Source organism: Carassius carassius, chromosome 20 (assembly GCF_963082965.1).
Source record: "Carassius carassius chromosome 20, fCarCar2.1, whole genome shotgun sequence".
In the NCBI taxonomy this organism is placed as follows: Eukaryota; Metazoa; Chordata; class Actinopteri; order Cypriniformes; family Cyprinidae; genus Carassius; species Carassius carassius.
This window is the reverse complement of record NC_081774.1, coordinates 11,834,798-11,857,756: the sequence shown is the minus strand read 5'-3', so window position 1 is coordinate 11,857,756 and position 22,959 is coordinate 11,834,798. Positions and strand designations below refer to the sequence as shown.

The following is a 22,959-nucleotide window of genomic DNA, read 5'->3' as shown; positions in this document are numbered from 1 at the left end:
GTTTGGAGTGTGGGTTCACTCCTTGTATTTTTGGGCCTGAATATTGGCATAGCCAGAATACATGTGAAACTCTTATGAATTTATATTTATATTTATTTTGCTTTATTTTTGATACTGTATATATTTTTGCTTGGGAATCACTTTTGCACCAAAATAAACACACTGGATTGAAAATTCTTCTCCATCATCATTGATTTTACACCTTCACCGACGGTACACCCTAACAAGTGGTGTCAGAAGTGGGATTAGTACCGGTCAAGTGACGTGTGGGGGAGATTGCCTTTTCTGACATGCCTCCCAAACTAAGGAGTCAGCCTGTGGAAGGCACAGTTCAGGATGTGGACCAGGGTGCCATAGGAGGTGACCCAGAGGCAAGTGAGCAACCTGCTGAGGTTCCATCTGCTGGAGGGGAGGCTGCAGTGACGGCTCTTTCACGGATGTTTGAGTCCTTCATGCGGTATCAGCAAGAGCGAGATGAACGGCAGGAACGAGAAACAGCAAGACGAGAGCAACACTACAAAGTTCTCAGTCATCAAGTCACCCAAATGCAGCTCGATATGGAGCGTTCCCGAGTTTCAGGCACAGACGGTAATGGAACAGCTGCCAGGGTTAAAAAGCCAGGAGCCAAGATTGGCCAGGCTTGAGGACACAGATGACATAGAACACTTTTTGACCACTTTTGAGAGACTGGCGGAAGTTTACCAATGGCCGAGAGGAGACTGGGCCATACGCCTAATACCCCTGCTTACAGGCAAGGCCAGGAGTGCTTTTGTGGCCATGAACTCTTCCCAGACACAGGATTATGACCAGCTGAAGGAAGCCATACTGAAAAAGTATGAGATCAGCACTGAGACCTATCGGTTAAGGTTCCGTTCTTTAAATACCCCTATGCATGAGTCACCCCAAGAGCTCTACACCCGTATTAAAGATCTGTTTTGCAAGTGGGTCCAGTTCAACAAAAGCAGCAAAGACAACATAATGGAGGCCTATATTTCTGCAAGGAGGGGTCCAGGAAACTTCCACTATACTGGCATCCTGCAGGCCACCAAGGGTAAGTCTGAGGGTTTGGGGGTGTGGTCAAGCTCTAAAAGCCAAGCTAAGATTCTGAAATCTACATACATTGAACCCACAACATCTGTTCCCCTACCTCAACCCATAGTCAAAAATGAAGTTGTGTGTTTTAATTGTGGTGAGCCAGGGCATACTAGACCGCATTGCCCCTTGAAAAAGCCTAAGACAGCTAGTCTCTGTTATGTTCCCCGGCTAGTACATTATGCAACCCCTAAACATGACTTAGAGCCAGTTGTCACCGTTTTGTTGAATGGGAAACCGCTTTGGTTGACACAGGTTGTGCACACACACTGGTAGAGGCCAAATATGTACCCAGAAATAGCTGGAGTGAGGAGGAGACTGTGACTGTTTGTTGTGTTCATGGGAACAGTACTAATTTGCCAACAGCTGAAGTCTACATTGAGGTGCATAATCAGCCATATCTCATGAAGGTTGGAGTAGCGCAGAGTCTGCCATACCCCATTTTGCTAGGCACAGATTTACCAGTGTTGGTTGATTTGGTACAGGAGACGGCATGGTGTGGAATAGTAACAAGGGCTCAGGCTAAGAAGCAAGAACAAAACACACCATTCCAAGAAACTGAGAAAACACTGCAATCTATGCCTTTTTTTTCTGAGGTTATTGTCACAGAGCCAAAACCTACAGCAGAGGATAGGCTGCAGCTACGTAGAGAGTGTGTGGAAAGCTTGATAGAGACCGCAGAGCAAGCTGAGAAACCAGAGGAACCTGACTTGAGTGATGCAGATATTGTCATTCCAAATAACCTAGCTAAGCTCCAGAATGAAGATTCCACCTTAGCTGACTGTTTTAAGCAGGTACAAAATAAAGAAGTGAATGCTTGCTTGGATGAGAGGTTTGTACTGAATAATGGTCTCTTGTACAGAGAAAGTAAGGAAGACGGGATTCAGTTGGTTGTACCCCAGACACAGAGAAGGGAAGTATTAAATCTAGGTCACTCCATTCCCTGGGCAGGTCACTTGGGATTTATGAAAACCTTAATGCGGATTGGAAAGAGGTTTTATTGGCCCAGAATGTACAGCGATGTGAAGGAGTTCTGTAAGACATGCCCTGAGTGTCAGCTTGCTGTTGGTCGTACCCCTGCTTATGCCCCACTTATTCCATTACCTGTTGTTGACTCTCCCTTTGAAAGAATAGGAGTGGATATAGTTGGCCCACTGGAAAGAAGTCAGGCAGGGAACAGATTTATTTTAGTAATTTGTGACTATGCTACAAGGTACCCTGAGGCTTATCCCCTTAGAGAAGTCACTGCCAAACAGATATCCACAACCCTTTTGAGATTTTTTTCACAAGTGGGCATACCACGGGAGGTTCTCACAGACCAAGGACCCAACTTCATGAGCCATACCCTACACCAGGTATATCAACTGCTAGGGATTAAGAGAGTGCGAACCACCCCCTATCACCCTCAGACTGATGGGCTGGTCGAACGTTTTAATCAGACCCTAAAAGCCATGCTCAAAAAGTTTGTCTCTGAAACGGGCAAAGACTGGGACAAGTGGCTGCCTTTCCTTCTTTTTGCCTATCGGGAAGTACCCCAGGCCTCAACAGGATTCTCCCCTTTTGAGCTCCTTTATGCCCATCCTGTTAGAGGACCCTTGGATGTGCTGAAAGAGAGCTGGGAAGACACACATAAGCCCAGTAAGCAAAACATTCTGACTTATGTCCTCAAGATGAGAGAGCAACTCCAAAAGACCACAGCTCAAGCCCAAAAGAACTTGCTCCAGTCCCAAGCCCAGCAGAAAGAGTGGTATGACAAAGCAGCCCGAACACGCAGTTTCAATCCTGGTGATAAGGTCCTTTTGCTGTTGCCAACATTGGAAAACAAGTTGTTGGCGAAGTGGCAAGGTCCCTATGAAGTAAAGCGGAAAGTGGGTCCAGTGACCTACGAAATCGAAATTCCTTTCAGAAGCCAGCCTCTGCAGGTATTCCACATCAACATGCTAAAGAAATGGCATTCCCGTATACCATCATCAGATATGGCCGAAAGCACAGCAGCCCCAGTGATGGACAACGCTATGTTTGTAAGGGCAGTAGCAGAGGAGGAGGAGGTAGAAGAGCAATACATCCCTGGACATCCAGGCAAGAGCGAACTAAATCTCAGTCACTTGACTGAGAAACAGAAACAGCAGCTGATGGGATGCTTACCTGACCAACTTTTCATGGAGTCACCAGGTAGAACAGACCTGATCAGTCACTCCATCATTCTGAACGACCCCAAACCCATCCGGCAATCTGTCTATCGGGTACCTGAAAGACTGCTGCCAGTGATGAAAGAGGAGCTAAAGACCATGCAGAGTCTGGGGGTAATAGAACCATCCACCAGTGAATGGAGCAGCCCTATTGTACTGGTACCTAAGAAGGATGGCACTCTCCGGTTCTGCCTGGACTTCCGTAAACTGAATAGTGTCAGTAAGTTTGACCCTTACCCCATGCCAAGGGTAGGTGAGCTGGTTGAAAGACTTGGAAGAGCAAAATACCTCAGTACTCTCGATCTCTGCAAGGGGTACTGGCAAGTTCCATTGAAGCCAGAATGCAAGGAGCTTACAGCCTTTAAGACCCCATTTGGACACTTTCAGTTCCAGGTTCTTCCATTTGGGCTTCATGGTGCTCCAACAACATTTCAGAGAATGATGGACAAGATTCTCAAAGGCACGGAAATGTTTGCTGGAGCCTACTTGGACGATATTATCATCTTTAGCCAGAGCTGGGAGGAACATCTAGGGCATCTCCAAGAGGTGCTAAAGAGGATAAAGACTGCTGGATTGACCATCCGCCCAGACAAGTGTGGCCTGGCCAAGGCTGAGACCCAATACCTGGGGTATGTACTGGGACATGGGGTGGTCCGACCACAAGTTGGTAAAATTGAAGCCATTAAAAATGCTGAGAGGCCTGTGACCAAAAAGCAGGTACGGTCCTTTTTGGGACTGATTGGCTGGTACCGAAGGTTTGTACCAAACTTTTCAGCCCGGGCAGTTGCCCTGACTAACCTCACCAAAAAGGGCCACCCAAACAAGGTGAATTGGACTATGGACTGTGAAAAGGCCTTCCAGGATTTGAAGGACTCTTTATGTAAGGAACCACTGCTTCAGAGTCCTGACTTTGAGCAACTGTTTACTGTGCAGACTGATGCTTCAGAGCATGGCCTAGGAGCTGTGCTGTTGCAGGGTGAACAAGGACATCTAAAACCCATTGCCTATATCAGTAGGAAGCTCCTTCCCCGAGAGACAAAGTACTCAACGGTGGAGAAGGAATGCCTTGCCATTAAATGGGCATTAGACTCTCTGCGATACTATTTGCTGGGACGCAAGTTTCGGCTAGAGACTGACCATCGGGCACTAGCCTGGTTAGGCAAAATGAGGGACACTAATGCCCGAATAACTAGGTGGTTTCTAGCCATTCAGCCCTTTGATTTTGAGGTGCTGTACAGGAAAGGAGCACAGAATTGTGCCGCTGATTTTCTCTCAAGGGCACCTCAAGAGGTGTCAGGAGAGGGAGGGGAAAATGTCACAGGGAGCCTGTGACCTAAGACTAAAAGGACTTTTATTTTGAAAGAACTGCTGAAGTACTTGTACCCCCATAAACAGTTTACACCAATATACACACACAATCTACATGCCGGCAAATTAACATCCTATACTAGATGTGTGGTTATTTTTCTGTTTAGGTGGTGTGATAGGCTCTCTGCTTAGTTCCATGTTTTTATATAATTTTCTTTTCTTTTGTTGGTTGTTTGTTTTGTCTCAATGCTAAATGTTTTGTTATATGATTTAACCTTCAAAGAAACCACACCAAACTCTTTTACAAATGTTAACAGTTTATTTCCTCAGTAACAAACTAACATGTACACATAAAATACTGTTATACTCACATTGTGGGTCACCTCTCTACTGGCAAACCCATGTGCAGCGACGGCTGCCATTGACAGCTGCTAATTGCCCAATTGGAAGGGCACTTTCATTGTCAGTGACATCACAGGGGGAAATCAGGGAAACTATCATTTCTCAGACATTTTTCTTTGTAATGTGGAGACAAAATTTTGTAATTAATAATGTGATGCATAGGTTGCATGTTAATACCATTTATGTAATATATTTGTATAGTTTTATCTTGCTTTAAAATTATCATTTATTTATACATGGTATGTTCCTGAAGTGGGAGGAGCCTAACGCTATAAAAGGGCTCCTGGTAGCCATTTTTCAGGAGAGTGTTTGGAGTGTGGGTTCACTCCTTGTATTTTTGGGCCTGAATATTGGCATAGCCAGAATACATGTGAAACTCTTATGAATTTATATTTATATTCATTTTGCTTTATTTTTGTTACTGTATATATTTTTGCTTGGGAATCACTTTTGCACCAAAATAAACACACTGGATTGAAAATTCTTCTCCATCATCATTGATTTTACACCTTCACCGACGGTACACCCTAATAGTAGACATAAAAGATCCTGGCTACCGAGAGAAGAGAGGCAAACACTGTGAGCTGAATCAAACAGAGGCTGAGAAACACAAGAGAAACATTCTTCCCACAGTTTGAAGCTTTGAATCCTTCATTCTTGTCTCTAAATGACTCAGAGAAACTACTCTATATACTTGGAGAGAATGAGACGGCAGTCAAAATAGCTGCTAAATATTTATACACCATACACACCATACGAGAGGGATAATTTATTATATTCAACTGTTTTATTTGATATTCTTAATTGTATATTACTATTATTAATATTAGAAATATTATCTGCTGCTGCTATTTTTATTGTATTGTATTTTATTGTAATCATATTTTATTCTGTATCTAAATCCTAAATTTGGCAATACTGTAACTCAAATGTCATGCCAATAAAGCAACTTGAACTTGAACTTGAGAGAGAGAGAGAGAGAGAGAGAGAGAGAGAGGAGAAATGTAAGAAAGTTTAATGTTGTATATAAACTGTGTTTGAGGGGAAGTCGTGGCCTAATGGTTAGAGAGTCGGACTTGCAATCGAAGGGTTGTGAGTTCGAGTCTCAGGCCGGCAGGAATTGTGGGTGTGTGCATGTAAAGTTCTCTCTCCACCTTCAATACCATGACTTAAGTGCCCTTGAGCAAGGCATCGAACCCCCAACTGCTCCCCGGGCGCCGCAGCATAAATGGCTGTCCACTGCCGTGTGTGCTCACAGTGTGTGTGTGTGTTCACTGCTCTGTGTGTGTGCACTTCGGATGGGTTAAATGCAAAGCACAAATTCTGAGTATGGGTCACCATACTTGGCCGAATGTCATGTCACGTCACGTCGTTTGAGAGAGAGAGAGAGAGAGAGAGAGGGGGGTGTTCAGAGAGCAGTCTGTTGGATGTTTAGCTGTTATTTGTTTTATGGACTCAATGTTGAAAATGTAAAACATTTCTGTTGGCAGAAGTGAAAAATAAATAATTTTATGAAGTTACAATTTTGTTTGATTCCATGATGTATTTTACTGAACATGAGTATTTACAATGCAAATCCAAATGATTTTAATTTACTGTTACTTATATCTTGTCTTTTAACTTTATTAAGATCAGATTCTGCAGGTAAAATTACAATAATAAGGTGACTTGACTTGGACTTGACTTGACTTACTACAGGACTTGACTTGACTTGACTTGACTTGACTTGACTTGACTTGACTTGACATAACTTGTGACTTGACTTGACTTGACTTGCCCAAGAAAAAAATACTTGGGACTTACTTGAGACTTGAAGGTTAAGACTTGAGACTTACTTGAGACTTGCACATGTGTGACTTGGTCCCATCTCTGGTAATTAGTAATTTAAATACAATATTGATGATGTAATTAGTAATAGTAATTAATTACTTTTTGAAAGTAGTTAATTTCATCACCTATTTTTAATTTAGTCTTAGTCTTGTGCCAAATGTCCTTGTTAGTTTTAGTCATATTTAGTCATTCACATATCTTTTTTTGTTAATTAAGTTTTAGTCAACTAAAAATCTCATAATTTTAGTCTAGCTTTAGTCAAAAGAAAACAAGGTATCTTAGTCAAGTTTTAGTAGACTGAAAGTCTTTTAATTTTAGTCTAGTTTTAGTCAAAACAACTGTAGTCTTTTTTTTTTAAATAACACATTATTACTGAGATTATTACTCATAAACATTTCAGTAAAAAAAGTGTTTCACATATCTCAAACATTGGTTAAATGTCATAATTACCTGACAAAATACACTTGTTGAATGATTTTTGTTGAATGAAAATGTTAAACGTGTCTGGTTTTAAATTTCTGATTTAAGAGACATTCACAAATTATTAACCTGATCACATTTTTTTATTTTATTGATACTGCTTTTAATCTTAATGCAAAGACCGGTCATCGGGACATAAGCTGTCATGTACAATAAAACAGCCTGCACAGCAACAGGAAATATAATTTAACACAAAAAGCCTGCCTAGACGGTGGACTTGTGCTCAGGATTTATTTTATTTTATTTTTTGAGCGGCGTGTGGACGAATTCTTTCTACGCACACAGTATTTATTTCTTGATAACAGACCGCTGCTACCTATAACACAAATATCGAGCCTCTTCCTTCGACCTAGCATGTCGTCGTCGCTCGTCACTCGTGTTCGCTTTGGGTGTTGTGTGTTCAGCAGTTTCGTGTTGCAGCCACAGGCTGGCAGCAACAGGAGTATGAGACCTGTAACTTGAGCAACAGCAAGAAGCCGCTAACTCGTTCTGAATATTTTAAAGGCGTAACAGCTGATGAAAACGAGATGATTGTAGACGAAAATGAAGAGAGATTTTATCTTAGGTTTTATTTTATACAAAACATTTTCGTCTCGTCTTTTTTCATCAAAAATAATGCATGTTAATTTAGTCTTAGTCAGTGTTTTTGGACAATGGTGCAGTTTTGTCATTGTCTCGTCTTAGTCATGAAAAAAAAAGGTCGTTGACGAACATATTTCGTCTCATCTCGTCTGACGAAATTAACACTGTTTGAAAGTAACTTAACCAACACTGCATACACAGTAGTTTATTGAAATTGATTTCATAAGCTACTGTAATATTAAGAGAAAGTTGTGGTAAGATATAAAATGTTTTGAATGAAGTTTCGTCTACATTTATTCTTAATATTTCTTTATTATTGGTATTATTACTCTGCACCAAAAATCACAGATATTTTAATTCTCAAGGGTTATAGCTGCAATTGTTGCCCCATAATAATTTCAGAAACTTAAGAACCGTATGCATCATTTTCATTAAAATTACTGGCCCCTAAGTTTATTGCACATTTCTATTTAGCTGCACTGGCTCCATGGGGAACTGAACCTTTTATCAGATGTGACTTTGACAAGCAATAACGCAGAGCTATTAATATTTCAATATGCGAGTATCTATTGAAGCGTGAGCTTCAAGTTTGACAAGAGAAACAACTTTTTACATTTTTATTAGATGTGGGGAGGAAATCCCCCGGTGTTCAGAGAAATTTTTGCAGACTGTGCTCCAGTGTACCTTCCAGCACACCCGAGAGGGCATATTTGGGAACAGTTTTGCGGTTTATGTCAGATTTTATTTGCTCTAGAAAACCTTCATTCTAATATACATCAGTAGAATTTGTTTTGTAATGTTTTAGGTTACAAATAATAAATTATTACTTTTATTTAGCCAAGTAAGTGGCTGTTTTCTTTATAAATAGCTCAACATATTGAGTCATCCAGCAAGTGGGGGTATTTAGCACTCTACACCTCCACATATGAGTGACTGTGTGTCGAATATAAATGACAGCCTGTTCCACTTCATCCACTTTTCATTCTGATATTAAGATGAAGTGCATATTGCAAGCCTCTGGCCTTTTTTTTCCTGTTTAAGCCCAATTATTTGTACAGTGCTCTGTGTATTCAGAGATAAAACAATTCTTTCATCCAGGTCCATTTTATAAAATGGATATGACCGTAATGTTTGATGAGAGATTTTGATTGCATAATATTTTCTGGTACAATTTTGTCAAGTCCTACTCTTGTTCAAGTTCCAAAGGACACATGGACAACTCAAATAGTTTATTTTTATTTTTGGCTTTGTCAGTTGATTGGTCTGTTCGTTAAATTAGGTTGTAAACCTTTAAAAACAGCAAACAAATGTTACCATTTCTATTAAACATTTTAATTAACATTTGTAATGAATTTTAATTGTTTAAATGTTTAATTAAACATTTTATGTATTCTATGATGAATTAGTCATTTAAGGTTGTACTCACACTAGCCAGTTTGAACCGTGCCCGAGTGCGTTTGACCACCAAAGCGTGGTTCGTTTGACTAATGTGAGTGCTCCGTACCGTGCCCGGGCGCGGCTCGATTGGCCGGCCCTGGCCCGCTTGGAAGAGGTGGGCCAGAGCACGGTTCAGTTGGACTCGGGCGCGGTTCGCATGCAGTGTGAGCGCTAACCGTGCTAGAGCACGGAACAGGACGCGTGGCGTCACGGTTTTGCGACGCTCCAAAAGCTCAGCTGGTACCTTGCAAACCTCCTCATATGAGCAGCACGATTACGTGAAAATTTTCGCGCCACTAAGGCGACACATCTGTTTAACAACAGGCTGTGAGAGGGCTGTGGACCACCGTGGACCAAACGACACAAAATTATCCACAAAGAAAACAGAGCGATGGACTCCATTGTGTTCAGAGAGCGCCGCTCTTCCTGTTTATCCAGAAACCGTCGCACCATAATGACGTAAGCGTGCTCCGGCACGAATGCTGAAACCCTATGTGAGTGCAGGCCAGAGGGGGAGTGGGGAGGGGGGACAATCGTACTCGGGCCCGGTTCATGGCAACCGTGCCTAGTGTGAGTACACCCTAAGCCTTTACATGGAATAAAGAACCCATTTAACAAGTCAATGCTGCAATGTGTTACTTAACCAATCTACACAGCAATTAAACATAGCTTCAACATGTTATACTGCATTCCAAACACCATGAAAGTAAATAAAACATTTCACTGAGCATTGGCGTCTTTGGACTGAACCTACAAGTGAACTTGGAGTGTCTTCTCAGTGAAGTTTTTTTTTGTCTGAATGATTGAGGAACTCCAGGTTTTTAACAGGTGCTCCAAATCAGTGAAAATGACAACAGGTGACAAGCAGCCAGATTGCTGCTGCTGGTGCACTCTGGGAAGTGTAGTTCTTGGACTCATTCCTGAGATTCAGCTCAACAAATTTCCTGAATGCTCGGTCATTTACTAGATGCTCTTGCAGGCATCATTCTAGAATTTTGTTGCATTCTGTGTATTTCCCTGATGTGCTATAGTTAATAGTTAATAATTTTAATAGTTTATTCTGTATTCTCCTTTCCTGCATTTATTTATACTTTTCTTTGACATACATATTTTATATTGCATTTTTCGGTTTCCACACATGTATATACTCCCAGAACACCTTAACCTTGATCTAACTTAAGATACACAGAGAGATTTTGAGTCAGAGTTTCTAGTTTGTGCATCTATGGCTGCGTTTACACTCAGCATTAACATGCGACCTGTATCCGGATATTGTCCACATACACATTGAAAAGACAAGTGTACAGTAAATGCACTTCTGATCAGAATGTTATCCGATCCACATGTCCTTGTCCAGAGGTAGTCGAGAATGCAGTGTGATCGGATCTCAGAGTAAATGCACAATCCAGCCATCGTGTGTGCATCCGTAGGTCGACATCATGCAAACCCCCCCCCCCCTTGCGAACTCTCAGAAAAAAAAGAAGGAGAACACCTGATTGGAACACTATTAGAACACTATTGGGACGTATCTTTGATTTGCAAAATGTCCCGCGACTGAAAATGCTTTTCAAAAGAAAACTCACAATTTAAGGTTGACATTGCACCAGACCATTCTCTGCAGACTTATTTAAATATTGCATGGGAAAGACAGATCCGATCAGTTATCCAGATAGAAAAGGCAGTTGATGTTGCCAAGTGTAAACACAGCCTTTGAGTCTTTTGCTGTTGTATCGGTTTATCCATCAGTCCAATACATACTTGTTCACATTCATTTGAAACTAGTTTAACCCATCGTCTCCATTTTTATCTCTATTTTCTTGTTTAAACTCAAACTGTATTTTCTTACTCTTTCCTCTAGTCTATAATACTTCAGATCTCATTTAGATAAACAGTTATTTCATTGCACACTGCTTTCTTCAGTTTGCTTTTTCTTGTTCTCTTTGAGCTGCTCTGCCTTCTTTCAGTGCTTCCCCGTGATATTTATGTAATATAATGGAAAATAATGTCTTAACACCATTTCAAATGTATCCTATCCACTTACACTTAACTCCTACATCCCTGTTTATACTGATTCAGTCAGACCTAGAAGCCCCTTCTACATTTGTCATCCAATTTTTAAGTTAAGCACGTATATTACCAAATATTAGAAATATTAACAAATAAATAGAATGTCTATATCCACTAAGTGCAAATAGTGACTGACCAAAGCTCAAATCTGCCTCAAGTTTCCAATAAGGCAGCATTTATTTATTATTTTAATAAATAGAAACCTATATACTTTCAGTGAAAGTGAAAAGTAGGTAAGAAAAAATATTTATAAATAGCATCCAACAATATGTACCCAAATTGCATGTAGCTATTTATTTATAATTAGTGCAAAGAAAATACTGATATTTTCACTCAGTGTAAATAGGATCTAAAGCTATTTGCACCAAATATTTTTAATAACATATTTTTTATGTAGTTTATATATGTTATTTTAATGACCTGCTAATTGCAAAAAGGTGGTGCTTCATGGCAGTTTGATCATTAAAATTATCTATTAGAACAGTAATGCTAAATGAAGAGAAGAAAGAATAAGAAATATGGATAAAGTGCCCTACATCAAAATAGCCTGTAATCACTAACATTATGAGCTTTTAACAAACAGTGAAGAAAGGCACAATCGTATATTTTTCTGTAGGTTTTGCTGCAGTGATTTGGCAGAAATGTAGTATTTGTATGATTGACGGATGAATGAACATGGGACTGTGTTTTGAGTAGATTATCTCCTTTATTTTCTGCTGTCTAGACTGAAGAACTTTGCCCGTGGCATCGAGCAGCAGCTCCCAGATGGCATGGTGGTTGCGTCTGTGCCGACTGAAGCCCAGTGTCATGAGGAGCTGTCTGACCCAGTGCCTGATCCAGAGTACCTTACTGGTAAGAACCTATAAATTCCTGTTCGATCACTCAACATTTCAGTGACTACATTAGTTTGTGCAGTTGTAAGAAGATACCAATACAGATTTTTTTTATTACCATTCTGAGGTTTAAAAACAGTTCAGATGGATGAATTGTGTAATCTTTTACCTTATTCATTAGAGAAGCAGTGTTATTTGATGGTGTTGGCACTAGCAATGTTACATAAGCTGAGTGACAATATCTAATGATAAATATTATAACTGCTTCACTGAGGCCACCTCATGAAATAACAGGCTAAAAGGCTTTATCTTGTCAGTCAGTGACTCATGCATAGAAGAGCTTGGTGTTGTATTCTGTTGGCTCAGAGTGATGAGTCACACTGTGAATTTTTCAAAAGAAGTCCAAAAAGAATGAAAACTTTGTGAAAAGATTAACAAGAATGAAAGAAAGAGGGCACCTTTGAATAGCACGAATATGAATAGTTTATATATGTATGAAAATTTGATAAATATTTATATTTCTGTATGATAATACCATAAATATGAGTAATACTGGACAAAATTAATTGTTATATCCACTCATACTATGTTATTCAAAAGTATTTCTTTTTAATCTCCCCATTTTGTTGGTTTTCATTATATGTACAGTATATTGTTTTGAACAGTTTGTATACTTTTCCCGCACTATCAAGAGGTATACAAACAAATTGCAATTTTAAGCTTTGAAAACATTATATTAGTCTTCGAGATTATAAATGTTTGTCTTGATTAAATAAGCCTCTTAATCCTGCTCTTGACCTTTTTAAGTAATTCCTCTTCTTTGCTGCTAAATCCATAATAGTAACTCTCTTCACATGGATTTCTTGCCAAGCATGATCACAACAAGTCCATTCAGCATTTCTAATGCTAAAACTGCTTTTATAAAACAGATAGTCCTGGCTTCAGTGCACTGCACATATAGCTATTTGTCATAAAACCACACAGCCTCTAGTACATTATTGCTTAGTTAATTGTTTTTTAAGAAGTGAAAATTATTTAAAGTCAATCCAGGTCAAGGCATTCCACATCCATCTTCAGTATTTGTGTTTGTGTGCATATGTTATAAATGTTCTTAAAACTTGTAACAACTCGACTGGTTCACATTATCTCCTGACAGTTCAAGTAGATGATGAAGTGGCAGAAAACGGAGAGGGTAATAACAAACTCATTTTTCAGGAGCTTCTGGCTTTTGCTGCATCTGTCAGGACTCATTAGCTGACCAATCTAACTCCCCTCTGGAGTTTACTGTGCTACACGTATTCTGCATGGCAGCCCCTTACCCCAAATACTGTGGGGGGTCAACTTTATGCTCCCGGTAATGAGAAAGAAAAGGGGGGAGTGGGGAAATCCTCTACTGTCAAATGAGGCTTCAGAATGCTGCATCTTTCATCATACTGTTCGCCTCTGGCTTTGGCCACCCATATCATACTGCCAAAGAATGAAGGATTGCCATCCTTAAGGTCTGATGAAAAATAAACAGCAGGAAAGGCCAAACAGAATAGAAATCTTATGTGCTTATTTATGTTTTCTGTGTCTGGCAGCATTTTGCAGCTACAGAATATTATGTACTGTAATACATATAACTTTGTGTTTCTTTTTATATGATATCTTTTCATGTGTATCTTGTCGTAAGTCCTTGAATAGATCTGAAGCATTCTTCACTTTATGGATGGCTGAAAAGTCTAGACTGAAGTTATTCCTGGAATGTAATTTTTGTTCTTCTTACATACAATAACAATAAAATTACATAATATGCTGATTTAAAAATGCAATTGTCATTGATCAGCATTTGATGAGCTTATAGATTAAGATACTTTAAAGACAGTAAAAAAGTGAATAGACATGAACAAAAGTGACTTTATTAGCCAAAATGTTTATAATTTTTCTTATTTCTAATTCTTATTTTATTATTATACATACAATTATAAAACTACATTAAACTGTAGTTCATAAAAATCTATTTGCTATCAAATGCCATGTGAGTTTTGGGCAGCATGTTTTTAGGTGGTACTTTAAAATCGAATGGCTCTGATGGTAGATCATTTTTTATATTATTCCAGTAAAAATTAAAATAATAATAATAATAATATTAACAAGGTAATTTAGCAAGGTGCATGATTCACACAAAAATAATACCTTAGACATGTTTTTTATACTCATGTAAATTGGTCCTGTTTTAAATATCTTATTGTTTTACTGAGGTAGGTATGTTATACTTTTATTTTAGCAGTGTAAACAGCATGACTAAATGCCAAATGTGTTATTTATTTATCTTTTATCTTATTATTATAATTTTTTTAAATCATAGTAAACGAACACTTTAATTTCCCACCCCTAGTTGTTGAACAGCTAGTTTTACCTTGTGGTAAATTTAAAAAAGGAAAAGCTGGCATTTATCTGATTTTTACAGCAATTTTATTATGACTAACTTGATTCCCCAACCACCATTCACCTCCAATTTGTAATCCAGTCTAAAGGTCGTACGTATATGAAATGGACCAGTGTGGGTCTGTAATATTGCTTGAGCTTCCGGGGAGTGCAGGTGCATTCGCTCAATGAAACAATGGTTGACATAGCTGGTCTTCAGACATAATGGTCTTGGCATCAGGTGAGACTTATGAGAGGTCATATTGGATACTTACAGGAAGATTAAAATGGGTAATCTAGAAGAGTCATCCTCTATCAGTCATGCTTGAGGCCTTTTCTGTGAAGACAGAGGTTATTTTTCTATTGCAGTGTGACATGCTGCGGGCCTGGGAGGGAGGTGTACGAGGCAGGTGGTTTGGTGCGGAGCTCTCCGACTCTTCAGACTCATCACCCCAGCACCTGATGCTCTCCAAGCCCTTCTACTGCAAGAACTGCAAATTATGCATAATACACGACTCATTGGTCATATTAGACACATGTACGCCATTCAGACTTTTAATTACATCCACAGAAAGCTCTTTGGAGTGCACATCTTCTGTCCTCTCGCCAGCAGAACACTTTGATTCAAGTCAAGTAAAGCTCTTTTTGTGTTACACAAGATTATTTCTGAGGCTGTTACAGTCAATTTAAATGTGTAACAAGAGGGAATTAAATAGAAATATAAAATAATGTTCCCATTTCTTCTGGAAACACAAAAGAAGATATTTTTGAAGAATGTTGGAAGAAAGTCATGCATGTTTGAAATCATATTTAGAGCAAACAAAGATAGAATTTTAATTTTGGGGTGAATAATCCCATTCAGTTGAACTGTACTAATGATATGATAACAGGTGTCTTAATTAAACATTTGAAAATTAATGTTTCTGATTGGCTGATGCACTACACCAAGTATTTGGGGTTAGTAAGATTTGTTATTTTATATATTTATTTATACATTTATAAAGTTTACAAAGTTGCAAAATATTTGCATTTCAAATAAATGCTTCTTTATTTTATTGTATTTGTCACAGTTTCCACCAAAGCACAAACACAACTGATTTCTGAAGGATCATGTGAAACTGAAGCCTGTAGTAATTGCTCCTAAAAACAGTTATTTTACATTTGAATAATATTCTACTGTTTTTTACTGTATTTTTGATAAAAAATGTCAGCCATGGTGAGCATAAGAGACTTCTAAAAACCATACAAATTTTTTTTATCTTTATATTTTTTTGTGTGATACGTGGGAAATTACAGGACTCCATATATCCTTGTTTTGTTTGTTTTTATTTTATTTTCCCTTTAAGTCACAGTCAAGTTTTAAATGAAGCATTTCTGTCTTGTTGCTCATTGTAATCTCGTTTCAAAATTATTTGCAACATCATTTAAGAAGTGGGGTAAAAAAAAAAAAAAAAACTCCTGTTTTAAGATAAGCTTTTGTTTCTCGCCCATGCCCTTAATACATCATTGCTGTATTTTTCCCTTGACTGTCTCGAGGCGTCAGTTCTGAAACTCACCTGAGGTTAAATTAGTTACATGCTCAGGTAATTGGGTATGGTACGGGCAAGTGGCACATACCCGAGCAGTCGTTGAAGTTGTCAGGCCTGTACCACCCTCCCTTGCTGATTTGGGCATGTTGGTGCGACGGTCATTGTATTTGTCACTATGTCAGCACTCCTGGAGCCGTTCCTCTCTACCCTCTCAGGGCAACACATTCATCATAGGACCAGAGGACTCCATCAATTATTCCAAAGGGAAAGGAAGAAAGCCGTGAAGCTTTGAAAGGCAAATTCATCTTGATTTAATTGGAATGTAGGTAGCAAGCACACTGGCACTAAGCAGATTTCCTGCTGGACGAAAGAAAGGAGGGAAATCATCTCTGCCTCTTGATGCAAACGGTGACTCACATTCATGGCCACAGATGGAGATTCTTTGAGGGTGGGGTGTCCGGGTTAAGCAACACTTGTCTTTGTGACATATAATTCGCCTGGGGTTTCCTTCAAAGGCACACACACGCCAGCACGGTTTCATGGCAATTGGAATGAAAACCCTAAAAGAAATTACTTCAAAACACACATTATGTGATGCAAAAACACCACAGGTGCTACAGCCTGCTGGGCAGGTACCGGGTGGTGAGCAGGTGCTGAATAGATGCCATTGATCATCAAACACAAAGGAGACTGCAAAGAGAGTTGAGTGAAATGGCTGACACATGGATTTCTTACCGCTTCTTAGAATTAGCTGTGCTTGGGCAATCTCCCGAATTCAGCTCTTGAAGATGGCACAGAAGTGACAAGGTCCAGATTTAATCGGATGGATCCAATCAAGTTAGGCCTTTGTGGACACTCTGCAGTGGGAGTTCCTGTAATCCCAAAGAATTGCCTGGCAGAATAGATGAGCTGGAGATGTCCTATTTCATGTTTGGATCTTCTTTCATCACCGCTCATGTGTGCAGATACCACCTTGCAGTTTCAGTCCGTGAGGTTTCCTAGTCACTACAAGGGAAGGAGTGGAACTGATGAGTATCTGCCGTGCTTTTAGTGCTCAGCAGTGTGTTATTTCTGCTTGAGTTCTGTCATGGACAGTTTTGCCATCTAGCAGAAAGTGTTGTGAATTGATAGGTAACCTTGCTGTGACTTTTAAAATTTTGTCTGTGTCTTTTCTGATGTAATAATTGGTGTGCTTGTTATTTTTATCTGTTATCTCTCATCGCAAGTATATCTGTAGTGGGTTGTTGCAAAGTGGTGCACAATTCAGAGCCAGAACTGTGATTTAATAGGCATAAACAGTCTACCTCTGTTCATGCCTTATCAACTAATGACTAATCGTGAGAAGCGATTAGTCATCAGAAGAGACGGACGGCAGCATGTGTGTTTTGCTTATATTTCATGAATGAATATTTCAATGTCTACCTATTTCTACTTTGTATTTTTGATTGCACTTACTGGTAATTCTAATTATTGTCATCGGCTAAACAGGGGCCTATGTTATTTGCATTGCTATCTTCCTGCACTTAAGTGTGAACTGTAGCTTCAGTTTGAGCAATTGCCCTGCTATAGGCTATTGGCTGTGCTGTTTAGAAGGTGGCCAGAGCTGTTTTCACTGTAGTCTCATAGACTGTGTATTTCTTTGATGTCTGTGCACTGATGCGGAAGTGTCCAGCCCTCGTATTCAGCCTCCTCATGTGAAGACTGACTTCACCAAGCAATGAAACGGGCAACGCACTTTAGTATTATTTTTATCTTCCCTTTACACACTCTGTCCTCTCTTTTCCACCTCTATCATGTGTTTTCAAAACATTCGGGTTGTCTCTCAACAATGCAACATTAAATCTACTGTAGATAATCCTGTCTTCATTCCCGGAGGATGGCTGTCCACTTTTAGTCTTTGGTGACTTCAACATTCAACATTTATTTATAAAGCACATTTCATAAACAATGGTAATTCAAAGTGCTTTACATAAAAGAAAAGAAAATAATAATAATAATAAAATCACAACAATAAAAACAAGTAATTTAAAAACTTTAAAAAAGATTTAACAATGTATTTAAAATGATTTAATAAATTCAAAACCGTTAAGAACAGTTAAGAATATAAAATGATTATACATAAAATATAGTACATCAGTAGTCAATTCTCAGCCCCACACACACAGGACCTCAAACCAGCCACATCCACTGCTAAAACTTCCATCTTCTCTTTCTGTTCCCTCACTGAGGCAGAAGTATTAAAACTTCTCCACTCCAGCCACCCTACAACATGCCCTCTAGACTCAATCCTCTCACACCTTCTCCAAGCAATCTCTCCTACACTACCAGCACTCACACACATCATCAACACATCTCTCCTCACAGGCACTTTCCCCACTGCATTCAAGCAGGCTCGTGTAACCTCACTGCTCAAAAAACCTACATTAAACACTTCACTTACCGATAGCTACAGACCTGTCTCTCTCCTTCCATTCATAGCGAAAACCCTCAAATGAGTTGTTTTCAACCAGGTATCATTATTTCTTTCACCGAACAACAAACTGGATGCAAACCAGTTAGGTTTCAGGAGTCGCCATTCAACTGAGACTGCGCTACTGTCAGTCACGGAAGCCATGTGATTTGCAAAAGCTGATTCCAAATCATCAGTTCTTATTCTGCTTGATCTATCTGCTGCTTTTGACACTGTCAATCATCAGATATTCCTTTCCGCCCTCTCATCACTGGGAATCACAGGGAGTCCACTTTGCTGGTTTGAATCCTATCTCACTGGTAGATCTTTCAGGGTGGCCCGGGGAGGGGAGTTATCCAAATCACATCAACTGGTCACTGGGGCTCCTCAGGGATCAGTTCTTGGACCCCTCCTCATCTCCATATACACTACATCACTGAGACCCATCATACAGGCACATGGCTTATCCTACTATTGTTATGCTGATGAAACCCAGCTCTATCTCTAATTTCAACCAGATAATCTAATGGTAGCTGCAAGGATCCCAGGCTGTCTGGCAGACATCTTGGCATGGATGAAATAACATCACCTACAGCTCAACCTGGGAAAGACTGAGCTTCTTGTCTTCCCTGCCGCTCCAACTCTGCAGCATGATTTCACCATCCAGCAAGGTCTTATACAATTTTCCCATCAACTTTGGTCAGAAATCTTGTTGTAATCTTTGATGACCTGCTGGCTTTCAAAGACCATATTGCAAAGACTCGGTCTTGCAGATTTGCATTGCACAGCATCAGAAAGAACAGGCCCTTTCTAATGGCACATGCTGCACAACCTCTTGTCCAGGCCCTTGTCATTTATAGGCTGGACTAATGCAATGCTGTTCTGGCTGGACTCCCATCAAGCACAACCTCTACAAATGTTTCAAAATGCAGAGACACGACTGGTCTTCAAGGAACCCAAAAGGGCCCATGTTACACCTCTCTTTATCTCCTTGCACTGACTACCGGTTGCGGTTTGCATCAAGTTAAAGAGATTGATGCTTGCATATAGAAAGTCCACAGGCTTAGCACCCGCCTACTTTAACTCACTCTTACGAATATATATCACCTCCAGAAGTCTGAGATCCTCTAGTGAGTGACGCCTCGTAGTACCATCACAGAGAGGCTCAAAATCACTTTCCAGAACATTCTCATTCATCATACCTGGCTGGTGGAATGATCTTCCCACCCCTATCCGGAATGCTGAATACCTGACAATTTTCAAGCTACGGCTTTTGATGCTACTTGACTTCATCCTAAATAAAAAATTTAAATAAAAAAAACTTTGTATTTCTCTCTATTTATTACTTTTCCAACTTGTAATTATTTGAATAAATGCCTGAAACTTGGTATAACTAGCACTTCCTGTGTTTGTTTTACTCTTTAAGAAGAATCGCTTTATGTATTCCCCAATTGTAAGTTGCTTTGGATAAAAGCATCTGCAAAATGACTAAATGTAAATTCTGAATTAAAAAAGCCTTGAAAAAAAAAAATTCCATAAGGGAGCCTGTGACCAGATCACATCTGTATTTTAAACAGAAAGCACATCTTAAATAAATAATGATTCAGACTTACATATCCAGTAAATTAGATGGAAGCTTACTTCAAACAAATTAGCATGTTGACCCAAGAGTTGATTCATTTGCTTAATTGCCATACAGTCTGTGAATTTTTCATTAAAACACACATACCTCCCATTAAAAAAAAAAAGGAAAGAATGAAAACTCAAATGACTTTCAAGGCCACTTGAATACAGAACATGGTTCATGTTTATTCCTATGACGTGCTCCTTTAGGATGTTTTTCTTCACAGCTGCAAACTTCACATGCCATCTATACTTTATTAGGCCTGTCAGTAATTGGAATACGAAGAGGAGGTCAGACCTTCAGGGAAACATTTCTAGTCAGTTTCCAAGTTGTGTGTGGCATCAGCAAAGTAATTTTTATTTACAATAGCTTAATTATCAAAAGTTTTAGTACCATCGTGAATTGTGGTTTTGTTTATCAGCATGAATGTCATCTCTGTGTCTGTATTATTTAGTTGTTATTTTGCATTAATGCATTTTTATTATTGCAAAACCAATGTACACTACATTGAAGAATAAGAAGGTGTTAAAGGTTTGTCTTTAACTTTATCTCTAGTTGATCTTAACAAGATAAAATGCAATTCTCCCTCTTTGACATATTTGCACTATTTTTGTGTTGGGGAAGACAAATGCCTTTTAAAATAAGTTTTGGCCTAATAGTCCTGCATTTTAGAGGATATATATATATATATATATATATATATATATATATATATATATATATATATATATATATATATATATATATATATATATATATATATATATATATATATATATATATATATATATATATATATATATATATATATATATATAATTTTTTTTTTTTTAGATGTCTGTCAGAGTCTATGGATGATATATTAAGTTCATGTATAATTGATATATGTGATGCCAGAATACATTACATTTCCTTTTCATCTTTGTTTATTTATTGTTTATACTTTTCAGCGACCGCATGTTGTGCTAGTTTTGCAGCTTGTTTAGTCTGCTTCATCAGTCACTTATTAATATACGAATGTGGAATTTCAGTCGGCCGTAACTCTGAAGTTGTCAAATGCCAAGAAAATTATACCCTCCTCTACTAGTTCAGTTCAATTCAAAATAAATCAGAGAGTAAAAACAGCTTTGCCTGTTCTGCTGTATTTGAAGAGATTCTTCACAATCTTGTGACTTGTTCTTAACCTTAAATGCCCCAATACAGTTGGCAATGTGACATTTTTGTCCCTCATATTACACCAGCTTATGTTACAAGTTGAGCTGAGCAGTTCACGAACATCACTGATAATTATTCTATAATTAAGCAAACTGGAATCCAGTTGTGCATGACCATTCTACAGAATGTAGGAACTTGCACCTCTTTGCTACTAATTGCATCTCCTAATTAATAAATAATCTGTCAGGGTGCATACTAGACAGAGGACTCAGATGCAGAGTAGAAAAAAAGGATAATCTTTATTCTCGCCACAAAACACAAAATAACATAAACAATAATAAAATGCTCTGGCGCACACATAGATCTCCAAGCTGGCCGGCACACTGCGGACCACTTGCGCTGCCAGATCTCCAAACTACGGATCCTTTGACAGGAAAACAGAGGGTGAGACTGATACTTAGAACCATACAAAACATGGGCAAAGACAAAACAATCTACTCACGACGACAGACAGAAAAGCAGAGACATATAAGGGAGTGGGGGAACGAGCGACAGGTGGGGAAGAATAAGCTCATGATCTGCACAACCCCACCACAATCAGCGCTGATTGCCTAGACCACGAGCTACCGAACAGACAGGACAGGGGAAGCTGAGACGGCACCTTGCACCATGACAGTACCCCCCACCCCAGCCCCCGGAGGACTCACCATGACGCTGATGAAATTGATCAATGAGAGCGCGATCCAGAATATCGCGAGCCAGAATCCAGCATCTCTCCTCCGGACCATAACCCTCCCAGTCTACCAGATATTGATGACCTCTACCCCTACGCCGCACATCAATGAGCCGCCGTACAGTATAGGCAGGCGACCCCTCGATGAGCCTAGGAGGTGGAGGGGCAGAGGTCAGGGGCTGAAGGGGGGAGCGAAAGGCGGGTTTAATCTTAGAAACGTGGAAAACCAGGTGGATCCTTCTTAACTAAGGGGGGCAATTTGAGCCGTACTGACACCGGACTAAGCACCTTGGCGATGATAAACAGTCCAACAAATTTGGGTCCCAGTTTACGTGAGGGCAGTCTGAAGTTAATGTCTTTAGTAGACAACCAGACTCTCTGACCACACACGTAAAGTGGGGGCTTAGTACGGTGACAGTTCGCCGATGCCTTGTTCCTCTCGCCAGTCCGAGTGAGGGCTTCTCTGGCGATCCTCCAAGTACGGAGGTATCTCTGAATAAACGCATTCGCGGAGAGAACAACCGCATTGGAATCTTGAGAGGGAAATAGAGGTGGCTGGTAGCCTAAACAGCACTGGAAGGGAGACAAACCCGTAGATGAGACAGGGAGGGAGTTATGCGCATACTCTACCATGGTCAACCTGGAACTCCAAGATGACGGTTCAGCAGACGCCACACAGCGCAGGACTCTCTCCAAATCTTGGTTTGCATGCTCGGCCTGACCATTAGTCTGTGGTTGATAACCGGAGGATAGGCTCGCAGTCGCCCCCAGCTGTCGACAGAACTCTGTCCAAAGCCTAGACACAAACTGGGGACCTCTGTCAGAAACCACGTTCACCGGGAG

General features: G+C 39.6%; 1 protein-coding gene across 3 annotated transcripts in view; it reads left to right on the top strand.

Moving 5' to 3' along the window:
- LOC132096346 (astrotactin-1-like) overlaps positions 1-22,959 on the top strand; it is a 295,271-nt gene that overhangs the window by 168,983 nt on the left and 103,329 nt on the right. For all 3 annotated transcript variants that reach the window (XM_059501638.1, XM_059501637.1, XM_059501636.1), the window contains one exon: positions 12,112-12,239. In XM_059501638.1, coding sequence (XP_059357621.1) covers positions 12,112-12,239 — 128 coding nt within the window. The remainder of the gene's footprint in view (positions 1-12,111; positions 12,240-22,959) is intronic.